This window comes from Rhinatrema bivittatum, chromosome 4 (genome assembly GCF_901001135.1).
Source record: "Rhinatrema bivittatum chromosome 4, aRhiBiv1.1, whole genome shotgun sequence".
In the NCBI taxonomy this organism is placed as follows: Eukaryota; Metazoa; Chordata; class Amphibia; order Gymnophiona; family Rhinatrematidae; genus Rhinatrema; species Rhinatrema bivittatum.
The window spans coordinates 298,580,249-298,595,096 of record NC_042618.1 but is presented as its reverse complement, the minus strand read 5'-3'; the positions used below and the strand labels follow the sequence as shown (position 1 = coordinate 298,595,096).

The 14,848-nt window shown below is 45.0% G+C and overlaps 1 protein-coding gene across 3 annotated transcripts in view; it reads left to right on the top strand.

The window, feature by feature from the left end:
• Nucleotides 1-14,848, top strand: part of C4H15orf41 (chromosome 4 C15orf41 homolog) — a 1,060,100-nt gene that overhangs the window by 161,850 nt on the left and 883,402 nt on the right. For all 3 annotated transcript variants that reach the window (XM_029600207.1, XM_029600206.1, XM_029600209.1), the window contains one exon: nucleotides 14,082-14,142. In XM_029600207.1, coding sequence (XP_029456067.1) covers nucleotides 14,082-14,142 — 61 coding nt within the window. The remainder of the gene's footprint in view (nucleotides 1-14,081; nucleotides 14,143-14,848) is intronic.

Sequence of the window (14,848 nt, the reverse complement as noted above, 5' to 3'; positions counted from 1 at the left end):
CTGGAAAGAGATATGATGAGTGAGGTGATCACATCTGCAGATGAGTCAAAATAATTCAGCGTAGTTAAATCACAAGCGGATAGTGATAAATAGCAGGAGGATCTTGCGAGACTGGAAGAAAGACTGGGCATCCAAGTGACGGATGAAATTTAATGTGGACAAGTGCAAAGTGATGCATATAGGGAAAAATAACTCATGCTGTAGTTACACATGTTAGGTTTCAAGTTAGCAAGTAGCACATTTATAAAAATCCAGTGCTGCCTCCTACTCTGGAACCGGGTATCCATGCCCCAGATTCTATGAGGAATTGGATCAGATGATCCAAGAGGCAATCGGTAAAGCACTCCAGGGGTTCAAACCTCCACTGATGCCGGTTCCTGCTCCGGCCACTGATCGGATACACATGGCGCTTGCACCGCTATTGGCAAGAATGGATAAGTTAATTGGTGCCCTTCCACCGGTGCATCTGAGGGAACCGATGGCTCATATTCCTTCCTCACCGCTACCCTTGTCATCGGAAGAAGAAGAAGAATCACCGATCTCCATTCCGCCCTCCGGAGTGCTACCACCGACACATCGATGTCACCGATTCCATCGATGCCTCTGATGCCTCCCTCGATGCTGTCAATGCCTCCATCGATTCCTTTGATTCCACTTTTAAGGCCATCAATGCCTAGGCCCGGACCTTCTGGAATAACACCGTTACTCCCTTCTGATGAACATATGGGAGCTGGTGATGAGCCATACAAACCCTGGACCGATGATTCGTCCCAGGATTAAGATGATCTGTCTTCACAGCCCTCTCCTCCTGATGAAAGTAAGCGTTCTCCTCCAGAGGACTTGTCCTTTATCAACTTTGTTAAAGAAATATCTGAAACAGTTCCGTTCCAGCTTCAGACCGAAGAGGACTCTAGGCATCAGAACTTCTCCAATTTCTCAATGCTTCTAAGGAAATCATGTCTCTCCCTATTCATGACATTCTCTTGGACCTTTTAAAGAGAAATTGGGAGCATCCTAGCTCTGTGGCACCTGTCAACCGTAAGGGAGATGCCACCTATCTAGTTCAGCCAGCCCCTGGCTTCCAGAGAGCTCAACTAGATCATCATTCAGTAGTTGTGGAGTCAGCCCAGAAGAGGGCATGATGCTCCAAACCCCATTCTTCCATTCCCCCAGGAAAGGAACAGACATTTCTGGATGCGTTTGGAAAACGAGTATTTCATGGGTCAATGCTCATCTCTCACATTGCTTCCTATCAATTATACATGACCCAGTACAATAGGGCCCTTTTTCTGAAGATTCAGGAATTTGCTGAAGCCTTACCTCTGCAATTCCAGGACCAACTTCATGCCCTAGCACAAAAGGGTTTAGATGCTGGCAAACATGAAATACGTTTGGCATATGACATCTTCGACATCGCCTCCAGAGTTTCGGTGGCAGGAATTAGTGCGAGAAGATGGGCCTGGCTAAAGTCTTCAGACGTCAGACCAGAAGTACAGGACAGGTTAGCTGACTTGCCCTGTGCTGGGAATAATCTTTTCGGAGAAAAGATTCAAGAAGCAGTGGCGCAGCTCAAGGACCACCAAGAGGCTCTGCACCAGCTCTCCTTACTGCCTTCTGATCTCTCTTCCTCTTCCAAAAGATCTTTTAGGAGAGACTCCAAGAGACAATTCTACCGGCAAAGGAGATTCTATCCCCCGGCGTCCAGGGCTCGAGCTTCTAAGTCTTACCAAAAAGGCCAATCCAAGCAACCTAGAGTACAGAAGTCACAACCAGCCCCCCAGCCAGGTCCTGCAACTGGTTTTTGACTCCTTCCTAGAGAGTAGTACCCAGCCTCCACTTCCGACCATTTCCATCAGAGGCCGGTTGTGCCACTTCTCCAAACCATGGCATACAGTCACCACAGATCAGTGAGTACTCGCTGTAATAACCCAAGGTTACCACCTCAACTTTCTCTCTGTTCCACCGGATTCCCTACCTCGGCTGACGTGGGGAACATCCAACCACTCACTGCTTCTGGAGCAGGAGGTCTCCCTCCTCCTCCAGTCCCGAGCAATAGAACCAGTGCCCCTCTCCCAACAGGGGCAGGGGTTCTGTTCCCGGTATTTCCTGATACCAAAAAAGTCAGGTGGTGTTCGCCCAATATTGGACCGTTGCAACTTAAACAAATACCTACAAAGAGAAAAGTTCAAGATGGTGATCTTGGGTTCTCTTCTTCCCCTTCTCCAAAGGGAAGACTGGCTCTGCTCTCTAGACCTCCAGGACGCCTACACACACATTTCAATTACTCCGTCACATCGCAGATTCCTGCGGTTCCTAGTAGGTCCAAAACACTTCCAATATCGAGTGTTACCATTTGGCCTAGCATCTGCTCCACGAGTCTTCACCAAGTGCCTTGTAGTAGTAGCTGCCTTTCTCAGGAGTCAGTGTCCACGTCTACCCCTATCTCGACGATTGGTTGATCAGGGCTCCTACTCAGCAAGCTGCACTGACGTCTCTATGTCTCACGTGCCATACCCTGATCTCCCTAGGGTTTCTCATAAACTTTCCAAAATCCAGGCTAGTTTCCTCTCAAACCCTATCGTTCAAAGGGGGCCGACTTGGACACTCTAAAAGCGAAAGCCTTCCTACCTCAGGATCGAGCTTTCACTCTCGCTTCTCTGGCCCATCGGCTGCAGTCTCGACAACACTCAACTGCATGTCACTTTCTGATCTTACTGGTCATATGGCCGCCTTGGTGCTTGTCACTCCCATGGCCCATCTGGCCATGAGATTAATGCAGTGGACTCTAAAATCGCAGTGGATGCAGTCTTCTCAGCCAATGTCCACCATTGTCCACATCACCAACCAGCTCCACTTATTGCTGGCCTGGTGAATAAACCAATCCAATCTGCTTCAAGGCCTTCCATTTCAGGCTCCAGACCCTCAAATAACCTTAACAGATGCCTCCAACCTCAGCTGGGGTGCACATGTTACAAACCTGCAAACTCAGGGCATTTGGTCTCCAGAGGAAGCCAAACACCAAATAAATTTCCTGGAGCTTCGTGCAATCAGATATGCTCTCAGGGCTTTTCAGGATCACCTTTCCAACCAGGTCATCCTGATTCAAACAGACAACCAGGTGGCCATGTGGTACATGAACAAGCAAGGGGGAACGGGCTCCTACCTCCTGTGTCAGGATGCTGCACAGATATGGGCGGAAGCCCTTTCCCACTCGATGTACCTCAGGGCCACCTACTTGCCGGGAGTGGACAATGTGTTAGCAGACAAGATGAGTCGCACTTTTCAACCACACGAGTGGTCCCTCAACCCCACGGTAGCGGACACGATATTCCAACGTTGGGGTTACCCTCACATAGACCTCTTTGCGTCAATTCACAACCGCAAAGTAGGGAACTTCTGCTCTCTCACTCGCAGCCAACACCTTCAGCCAAGAGATGCTTTCTCCCTCTCGTGGGCCAGTGGTCTCCTTTATGCGTACCCTCCACTTCCACTCATTTCAAAGACTCTCGTGAAGTTGCGAAGGGACAAGGGACTAATGATTCTCATAGCCCCTCATTGACTACGTCAGGTCTGGTTTCCAATTCTCCATGACCTATCAGTACACCGGCACATTCCTCTAGGGTAGGACCCACTTCTGATCACTCAGAACAACGGCTGCCTTCGTCACCCCAACCTCCAGGCCCTCTCCCTGATGGCCTAGATGTTGAAAGGTTAATCCTTCAACCTCTTAACCTTTCAGAGCCGGTTTCCCGAGTCCTAGTAGCTTCACGAAAGCCTTCCACAAGGCAGTCTTATTGTTACAAATGGAACAGGTTTGCAGTGTGGTGTACTTCCATGTCCATCGATCCCTTCACTTGTTCCACACTGAAGTTTTTGGATTATCTCTGGCACCTGTCAGAGTCAGGTCTCCAAACTTCTTCTATCAGGGTACATGTCAGTGCGGTAGCCGCCTTCCATAAAGGTGTCGGGGATATACCTATTTCAGGACAACCCCTCATAACACGCTTTTTGAAGGGCTTGCTCCACCTTAAACCTCCACTGCGCCCTCCGGCCCCTTCCTGGGACCTCAACTTGGTTTTGGGCGGCTCATGAAACGGCCGTTTGAACCTCTCCAATCCTGTGATCTTCGCCATCTCACCTGGAAGATGATTTTTCTTTTGGCAATCACATCTGCTCGCAGAGTTAGTGAGTTACAGGCCTTAGTCACCTACCCGCCTTACACTAAACTTCTGCATGATGGGGTAGTACTTTGCACTCACCCTAAGTTTTTGCCTAAGGTAGTATCAGAGTTTCATATCAATCAATCCATTATACTACCCACCTTCTTTCCCAGGCCCCACGCAACCCCAGGAGAACGGGCTTTGCAAACCCTTGACTGTAAACATGCTCTAGCATTTTATCTAAACCGTACAGCTGCCCACAGGAAATGCACTCAATTGTTTCCTTCGATCCCATCAAATTTGGCAGACCTGTGGGTAAGCAAACTCTCTCCTCCTGGTTAGCGGACTGTATTTCCTTTTGTTACCAACAGGCAGGCATTCCGCTTCAAGACCATGTTAAAGCACACTCTGTAAGGGCCATGGCAACATCAGTAGCGCGCCTACACTCTGTGCTGCTTGCTGATATCTGTAAGGCTGCTACCTGGAGCTCTCTCCACACCTTCGCAGCCCATTATTGTTTAACAAGGCTGGCAGACAAGATTCCATCTTCGGCCAGTCTGTGATACGCAACTTATTTGCAAACTGAGTTACCGCCAACCCGGTAAGGTTCAGGATGCCCTCTACCAAATTGCACCCCAGTTCTTGTGCCTGTTGCATGTCTTTGGGTACAATTAGTGCATTGCTCGGGCATCCTCAGCTCGGTACTCACCCATATGTGAGGACTACCATCCTGCTTGTCCTGTGAGAAAGCAGAGTTGCTTACCTGTAACAGGTGTTCTCACAGGACAGCAGAATGTTAGTCTTCACGAAACCTGCCCGCCACCCCTCGGTGTTGGGTTCGTTTACGTTTTTTTATTTTGTTTTCGCATGTACTTTTTACTATAAGACGAGACTGAAGGGGGGCCCTTGCTGGCTGTAGGGTTGGTGCTATGCTGGGCATGCCCAGTAGGTGCCAGTCAAAGTTCTGGAAACTTTGCCCGTGATTGGGCTCCTCCCTGATGATGTCACCCATATGTGAGGACTAACATCCTGCTGTCCTATGAGAACACCTGTTACAGGTAAGCAACTCTGCTATACATAGATTATACATAGATTTGATTGTACATTGGCTGTCAGAAACTTGTAAGCTCTTTCTGATGTCTGAGGTGTTAACAGCTGATACACAATCATGTCTTTGTATAATTATGTATAGGTTTTTCTCAGGTCAACCAAAAGCATTACAATCTCCAAAGTGTCTGATATTTCTGTGACTATTATAAAGACAAACTTCTGTGTTTTTCATGCAAGAAGAAAAATGAAACCTTGATTATGCCAGAAAGGAGCCAGTGTTTGTGCCTGAAATCTGGTGGAAAGTTTCATTCAAAGTCTGCATTAACTATCCTGCCAAACGTAGCAAGTTAGATTGAATAGTGCAAGCAGGTAGCAAACTGCTTATTTCTAATCTATAAAAGGTATTGTCTGCTTTTCCGTTGGTGCATATTTCAACTGCAGTAACAAATATTTGCTGTGGTTTTTAAGTAAGAGACAGAAAACCATATCTTGCCTCTCTGTGAGGGTTCAGGGCTCTTTCTGGTCACCGGCCCTGTAAAAATTACGAGTTGGGTAGAGGAGATTCAAAATCATCTCACGATCTCTATCTTGTGTCTTCAGTGTTTTGATCTCTGCTAGAATCTGGTTAAGTAGAAAACATTATACAGATATATTTAAAGTTGTACTACTATTAATTGTTTTATTTGACCTCTCTTGTGCTCTCAGTAGTTTCTGCTTCTTCAGTCCGTCTCCAGATCATCACGCAGGAATCTCTTGTTGGCCCTAGGGCTGAAGGGTGTACATTCTTTGAGATGCACCCTCAGTCAGCGGTGTCTTTAATGCTGGGGTACATAGGCCCTGTGAACAAATGCAAACATTGGTGCCCTGAGTCTCAGCTGTGTTTCTCAGGGCGGCGGCAACAGCAACAGGGGCAGATTGATCTATTAAGGCATCGGGCATGTCCCGATGGGCTGGTGTAGTGAATCAAATGGTTAGTATTAGTCATAGTAGCCCCATGCCTGCGGGGCCACTGCGACCATCTCCAGGCCGCAGCTGCGCTTTTCCCACAGTGGCAGCTTCCTAATTCTCCTTTCGCTGCTCCCTCTGACCACTTCCCTCACCTTCAGTTGTGGAGTGGTGAGTGAGTGCAGCCACCTCCCCTTACTGGCTTGGGTTCTGTCTCTCTTCTGCCATGGACCCCCACCCCCTCCTTGGGCTGCAGCAAAAAAAAACAAAATTAAAGAGAATCAATGCCTTGCAGTCTGTCTCTTCTTATGGTAAGGGACACTTTTTCCTCAGCAACAGATAGATAGCCAGCCCACAGGACCCTGTTATCCTGGTTTTTGCTGGCATCCACTAACTTCCAATGTAAGTAAATTCTGCGCAGAAAATAGCAGAGGAGTCCCCGGCATGCCGTGAACGGAGCGTGCGAAGACGAAGGCCCGCGAGTGCTGCGAATGGAGTGTGCTCTACTCGCAGTGAAGATGAAGCCCCCGGTGAGAGAAGAATGTATGTGTGTGTGTGTGTGAGAGAGGAGAGGGAAAGGGATGTGAGAAAGGGGAGGGAGTGTGAAAGAGGGGAGGGTGAGAGAGCAGGGAGTGAGGGGTGTGAGAGAGCAGGCGGATGTGAGAGAGAGCATGGGAGGTAAGAGAGCAGGGGGTGGGTTTGAGTGTGGGTTTCAGAAAGAGGGAGCCTATATGAGGAGATTGTGAAGGAGTGTGTATGTGTGTGAGAGATTGGAAGCTCGTGTGTATGAAAAAGGGATCATGTGTATGAGAGGGTGCTAGCCTGTGTGAAGGGATTGTGTATGTGTGAGAACCAGCCTGTGTGAAGGGGTGCTTGAGAGAGAGACATAGGTAGCCTCTGTGAGGATGTATGTGTGAGAGAGAAAGGGAGCTTGTGTGGATGTGTATGCAAGAGAGAGGGCCCTGTATTGAGGGAATGTGTGTGTGCGAGAGAATGAGGGAGTCTGTATGAGTGTGTATATGTACTAGAGAGAGGGAGCATGTGTGTGACAGAGGGAGGGACAGAGGGAGCCTTTGTGAGAGGCAGTACTGAGAATGGGGTCAAACTCTGGGACTGGCGATAGAGTGGAAGTGGTTGAGCCTAGAGGTGGAGGGGAGAGATACTGGCAGGTAGAGGAGTTGGGGCTTGAGATAGCAAAGTGGCCAGGGGAGTAGGGAGAGCGAGTGGAAGGGACATTCTTTCAGTGAATTTCTAGGGAAATTCTGCTCAAAATATTTAAAATTCTGCATCTTTAAATAATAACTTTTTTCTGTATTAATTTAAAATGTAATTACTTAAAGACATATTTAATCACAATACAGAAGCCAAAATCCCCTCAATAATAACAATAAACAGCCAAAGAGAGGAAACAATTCAATTGTTATCAACCATCTTTATAATTTTTCAACATGGAGAACAACGTCATCAGAACTTAGTGCAGCAATTTTTAATCCACTGTCTCTCGCCACGCAATGGGCCGCAAACAGCCATTTTTTTAGCACTTTAATGTAATCACTTGACGTTGTATCTCACTTTTTAACCTCCCAATTATTTATTTAACCAACCCAATTCCCTCATACCAAAAAAGTTCTATGAATTTTATTAAACAAAATATTTTCAATAAAAGTACTTAGCTCCACTGTAGCGTTCCAAACACTGCCCCAACACGGACCATGTTTCGGCTGTCACTAGCCTTCGTCAGGGGACACCTCATAACAGCAGATCATCAAGACGCCTCATTTATTCATGTTTTAATCCTAAAATAAATGAACCATTAAAAACATCCTCACACTATCACTCAAACCTGCTATGTAACAATTCCCATATATGTCAAGCCATATCGGTTCTATTACTTCTATGACATCAACAGTTCTTTGAGAAAAATTATTTTCTTTTAAATTTCTTTTTATCCGGCAGTCCCTTCCACAATGCAAATGGCGCCACAGCGTTCAAACTAACACCTTCACTTCCTGCAAACTTTTATATCCACTTCCAACCTTGGACGTGCGATCTATCAATCACAATTTAAAGGTACAACAGCCCACAGTAAATGACACAGCTCAAAATACAGATCACTCAATCTCCTTGTTCAACCCACCCCGGCCCACCGTATTAAAAGAAATATATCTACTTTTGTTCTTTCTGTAGTAGAAAGTTATCAAAATCACCACCCCGTTCGGACGGCTTTGGTTGTTCAATTACCGCAAACCTCAGGTCTGCAAATTCATGCCCCTTCAGCAAGCAATGTTGAACCAAAGGGAATTGGGTTGGTTAAATAAATAAATGGGTGGTTCAAAAGTGAGATACAACGTCAAGTGATTACATTAAAGTGCGAAAAAAACGAATGATGCTGTTTGCGGCCCATTGCGTGGCGAGAGACAGTGTATTAAAAATTGCTGCACTAAGTTCTGATGACTTTGTTCTCCATGCTGAAAAATTATAAAGATGGTTGATAACAAGTGAATTGTTTCCTCTCTTTGGCTGTATATTATTACTTAAAGACTATCATGTAAATTGACCAATATAAAGTATGCAGAATTTTACAGAATTTTAAATTTTTTTGCGCATAATTCCACAAGGAGTAAGAATTGTTGGTCCAGCCTTATTGTGTTCCTGACCTATTCTGGAGGCCGCAGCAGGGCCCGAATACGCTACAGTCCTGTTCAAAAATTTGCATACCTTTAGTTCTTAATATCGTGTGTTGCCAATGTTGGCTTGCCCAGCATTCCACTATCCACACATCCACGCGAAGTCCCCCTTCAGTCTCTCTTTTTCCGCGGTGCAGTTGCCTCAAGGTTTTTGGAACTCTGCTTAATTTTCCTTTTTGCGTGCTAAATCTGCAATTTTCTCCCGTTTCAATGTCTGGTCCCCCTTTGCCGGTCAGTGTCTCTCCTCAGCACAGTAGGTAAAAATTTTCTTCGCTGTTCACGGTCGATTCCTGGTGTTCCACTCCTCGGTGGCCCCCAGTCATCGACTGTGCGCCGGCTATTTTTCATGGCATCATCCAGTGTTCGTTGGTGCCCCCAGTGCCTGTGTACCATATCCATAACGGATCCGCATGAAATTTGTATACTCTGCCTGGAGGCATGGCACAACGTCTGAGGGTGTCAGCTGTGTGATCAGATGACCCCCCAAGGGCCATCGTGCTTGGCTCAATAAAATGGAGAAACCTTTTAGTTCCAAAACATCTGCTCCATCCATGCTTGCATCGGAGTCCTCAACGCCCGGGGGTCGGGGGGAACCACTTGATATGCTTCCCTTCACACCCCCGGTGGTATCTTCTAAAGACCGAGGGGACAGTGACCAGTCCTCCATGATCTCACTGTTTTCCAGGACATTGGGATCTTCTGCCTTCTCGTTGCCGGGGAAAGACCAGGCTGAGCACCATGGAAGATCCCACAAGCAACGACACCGATTGCCGTCGTGCATGGCTCCCTTCCGGTGCTTTACCAGCAGCTGCCTTATTGCCACTGAAGCTACCCCATGGTAAGGAGGACCCATCCTTCGATAGACCCGGGAGTCCCAGGCATTCCCCACCGATATCTGTGCCGAGCACTGTGGCCCCTCGGGGATCTGAGGCACCAGTGATGCCTCATATCCCCTCTCTCAGTCCTGTCTTCACTGGACTTTCAGGAGGAGTTGGATCGCAGGGTGCAAAGTGTGGTACTCTGAGCTCTACGGAGCGTGGAGACACCCTCATACCAATGTCAGAGCCTGCATTGTCTATCTTGGCGCCCATGCTTGAGCATCTGGATATCTTGCTTAGCGCCTTCCCAATGCAGTCTGTGCCCAAGGGACCCTCAATTCCCCAGCAGCCACCAATGCCCCCCTTGAAAGCAATCCCCATAATTGGGTCCTCCTCCGAGGAAGATGCGTCCGGGGCCGTGGTCCTGAAGCCTCGGTTGCCTGGACTCTCTGGCCTCCCATGGCCTCCAGTACCCCCGTTGCCGCCCTGACAGTCAATGCCTTCGAGACCCTTGGAGCCTAGGGCCAGGGATTTCCACAGGCCTCACCCGCACAGGTCCTGCGATGGCCTCAGCGATGAATAACAGGATCATACCTCTTGTGCCAGGAAGTAGTCCAGATCTGGTCATGGGCCCTATCCCATGGGATGGCGCTCAGGCTATGTACCTGGCTGGAAATGGAGAATCTGGTAGCATTCAGATTGAGTCATGCTTTCAGACACCACAAATGGTCTCTGGAGCAAGGGGATCACAAATTGGATATTCTGCCTCTGGGGAAGCCCAGATGTGTGGATCCTTTTGCAGTGCCTTGGAACAGGAAGGTTCCTCATTTCTGCTCCCTGTATAGGACATGTGGCAAAACAGCCTCAGGTGCTCTCGCCTGACATTGGGGTAAGGGTCTCCTGAATACGTATCCTCCAGCTCCACTGGTAGTGAAGATTCTCTTGAAGCTTCATGAGGACAAAGGGACTATGATCCTCATAGCCCCTCAATGGCCGAGACAGGTCTGGTCTCCACTCCTCAGAAAGATGTCCATTTGGAAACCGATCAGACTGGGGACATTCCCAGATCTCATCCCACAAGGTTGAGGCAGGTTGCGACATCCCAGCTTCCAGGCCCTGTTGCTCTCAACCTGGATGTTGAGAGGGTGGGTGTTGCAACCACTCGATCTCTCGGAAGATGCGTCTCTGGTCCTAGTGTCTTCCAGAAAGCCTTTCACTAGAAAGTCAATAATAATTCCGAGGTTGCGTGCATGTGTAACAGGATGTATTTCAGTTAGTTGATCTTCCAATTTGAGCGGGGGCAAATTTGTTGTATTCATTTTTCTATCTAAAATTATTTGTTTTATTGATATTTAAAATAAGTCTCATATGTGTTAGAAGTTGTTTGATTGCTAAATACATGGCTATTTTTTTGTGAGTGGCATGAAGAGAATTGGGTATTGGAATTCATATCTGTATATCGTCAGCGTTTATGAAATGGGTGAGTCCAAGACTAGCAAGTAAATGACAGAGGAAGCATGTAAATGTTAAATAAAGTAGCGGAAAGTGAGGAAACCTGTGGAACACCAGTTTTGAGATTAATTTTGTCTGAAATAAATTGTTGATTTTTTACCTGAAAATAAGGATTTGGCAGATGTGAGGAGAACCATTGAAGTGTGGTATTTGAAAGCCCAATTTCTGCTAAGCAGTCAAGAAGAATAGTATGGTTTACTGTGTCAAATGCAGCAGATAGATCTAAGTAGAACCAAAAGATAGCTTTGTCCAGTACCAAAGCGTATGAATACTGTATCAGTTAAAGCAAAAAGTAAAGTTTTCTGTATTGAAATATTTTCTAAATCCGAACTGTGATGGAAAAGTATGTTATTACTGTCTAGTTGCTCGGTCAGTTCTTTCTGTACAACTTTTCTCTAGCAGTTTTGCCATGAAAGATAAATTAGAGATTGGTTGATAATTGTTGAGTATGACAAGGTCAAGGTTGTTGTTATAAAAAAAAATGGGTATGATAACTGCTAATTTCAGGCTTTCTGGAAAATCACCTTCAGTGAGGGATAAATTAATTATTTCAGCTAACGGACTAGAAATTATGTCAGTAATTGACTTGAGAGTCTGGATAGGAATGCTGTCTAGTGGATGATTGGCAGGATTCATTCTTTTAATGAGTAGTTGTGTTTCTAGTGCTGATGTTTGTTCAAATTTAGACCGTCTATTTAATTTCTTTATTGCCTAAATTAATGGATTGAATAATAGCATTTTTGTTATCGGAAGTTTAAGTTAGAAATTTATCATTGAAGAATTGTGCAATTTCATTATATCTTGTTTGTAGTAAAGAAGATTTGTCTTCACGAGTAATCCTGGTGAGATTCTGGACAATAGAAAATAAAGTCTTAGGGTTATGACTGAATTTGTATTTTATTCGTGTAAACTGTTGTCAGCCTTTTAGATTTAATTTTAAACTTTGTCTGTGGCATCGTCCCTGCCCCTCTCCCTCTCCCCTAAGTCATCACCTGGACTGCCACTTTTGATTTTCTCTAGATATACCTAACAGCCATAAAGTGGTGGTTATGTCACAACAGACTAATACTGTGGGCACAACTAAGCTTATAATACTAAGTAGATTCCCTTTAGTGGATTCTCCATCCACCAATGTGTTTGAAGGACAAAAAATTCCCATTGAACATGAAGTAAAATATTTAGGATTTATTTTAGATTGACAGCTTTGTATGAAGTTGCAAATTAAGTATGTTGTGACATCATTCTTTAACGAGCTGAGGATGCTGTGGCACTTGACACCTTTATTAATTCCTGATCATTTCTGAACAGTCCTTCAGAATTTTGTATTCTCTGCTATGGATTATCGTAATCCCTGTATTTAGGGCTTCCAGTTAACACAGTCTGCTGCAAATAGTTCAAAATGCTGCAGCCCACCTACTGAGTGAGACACAAAGATGGGAGCACATTTTTTCTGTACTGTGCTCCCGGCATTGGCTTTCCATCCAGTGGCGAATCGATTACAAGATGGCTGTTCTCATATACAAAGTATTAAATAAAGTACAGGTTCCATGGATTAATTCAGTCCTACGTATTTATATCTGTCAAGAACCTTGAGATCATCTCAGCAATGACCTCTTGAAATTCCCTCCTTGCATTATGTGCAGTTTTGTGAGATGTATGAGAGGGCCTTTACTATGGCAGCATCCAATATATGGAATACATTCCCACTTGTGGTTCAAACAATATTTAATGTGCAAATGTTTGAGAGCCTTTAAAACTACTTTATTCATAAGAGCTTTAAATGTTACAGAATGAATGATGCAATGTTAGAGTTTTCAGGCAGTTTCTGATTTATATATTTTATGATTTAAAGGTTGTCCATTGTTTTTGTAAATGATTGTTTGTTTTATTGTTTCCTGACCCAAACCATAGGAAGGGCAAGAGCTATAAATCAGTTTTAAATTAAAATAAATAAATAAAAGATATCTGAAGACTCAGCAGGGATACAGCATACAATTGTTATCCTTAAGAAACTAATGCCATGGTATGACCTAATCTTGAGTATTGTGTACAGTTCTGGGCACCACATCTCAAAAAAGGAATAGCAGAATTAGAAAAGGTACAGAGAAGGCGACCAAAAAGATAAAGGGGATGGAACAATTTCCCTATGAACAAAGACTAAAGGGATTAGGACTCCAGCTTGGAGAAGAGACAACTGAGGGGAGATATGATAGAGGTCTCTAAAATGAGTGGAATGGAATGAATAAACATTAATCAGTTGTTTACTCATTCAAAAAATACAAAGTCCTGGGAACACACAATGAAATTACTGGATAATACATTTAAAACTAATAAGAGAACATATTTTTTTACTCACGCATAATTAAACTCTGGAATTCACTGGTCAGAAGATGTGGTGAAAGCTATTAGTGTAGCTGTATTTAAAAAAAGATTTGGACAAGTTCCTGGAGGGAAAGTCCATTAACCATTATTATGGTAGAGTTGCAGAAATCCACTGCTTATTCTTGGACTAAGGAGCTTGGAATCTATTTATCCCTTGGGATCCTGCCAGGTAATTGTGACCTGGCTAGGCCACTGTTGGAAACAGGATTCTGGGCTTGATGGACCTTTGGTCTGACCCAGTAAAACAGGTTTGAAGTACATAGCCTTTTCCCGCCTTTTCCTTTTTAAATTGGAATGAAATTGAACCATATCATGAGAAATATCTGCTGATGAGCAAGAGGCAGCCTTAGAGAGTTAACAATAGTTTAAGCTGCATTGACTAAGAAATATCACTATAGTAGGGACCAATCTTGATTATACTTTGTGCCTGGGTGATTTGCTCCAGAGAAAGGATACACAAGGGAGAATGACCTGACTGTACTGGTCTGTCCCTATTATCTAACATCATTTCTATTTGTCTTGTCCAGGTACCTTAGTGGAGTGATGGAAAATGCAACTGCCCCTGTCTTGCTTGAGCTGGCCAATGAGGTAATTCTTTGCTTTCTCCAACTCTCCCCACCCAGCTTTCTTCCTATGTGAAGCCTTGGGGGAATTGGGCATAGCTGTGGTGACTTGATTTAAGCATGCAATTAGCCCCCAAAAAGAAGAAAAGTCTTCCTATTATTTTAGAAACTAGTGAAAATTTCCTGGCATTGCTAAGGTGGTCTGTGGTGGGCCTGTGTGTGTGAAGGCTAGTGCCTCTGCCTGAGGGCGCCTCTGTGTGTGTGTGTTTGGAGGGCTTGTGTGTGTGTTTTTGTCTGTGTGCGTATATGCATGTGTGAGCTGTATGCCTTTGTGTGCTTGTGGGAGGCTCTGCCTTTGTGAGCTTGTGGGAGGCTCTACCTTTGTGTATGCATGAGGCTTGTGTGTGCCTGTGCGTATTGGTGCCTCTGCCCGTGTGAGTGTGTCTGTGTGAGTGTGGGTGCCTGTGTATATAATCTATTTATATATAGATTGCTCCCTAACTTGTTTTTTTTGGTTTTTTGTTTTTTTTTAAGTGTAGAGAGCATGACACCTATTAATGGATCAGTTTAGCTAATTAGCTTCTTTCCTATGTGAGAGAAGATTTTGCATTTCAGAGTTTGTGAAAATTTTATGAAGTATGTGTAATGAACAACCATTTTGTATTTGGTTTATAAAATAACATAACAGGGTATATGCTGTTTGTGAAAAGATATGAAATTAGCCATTTCAG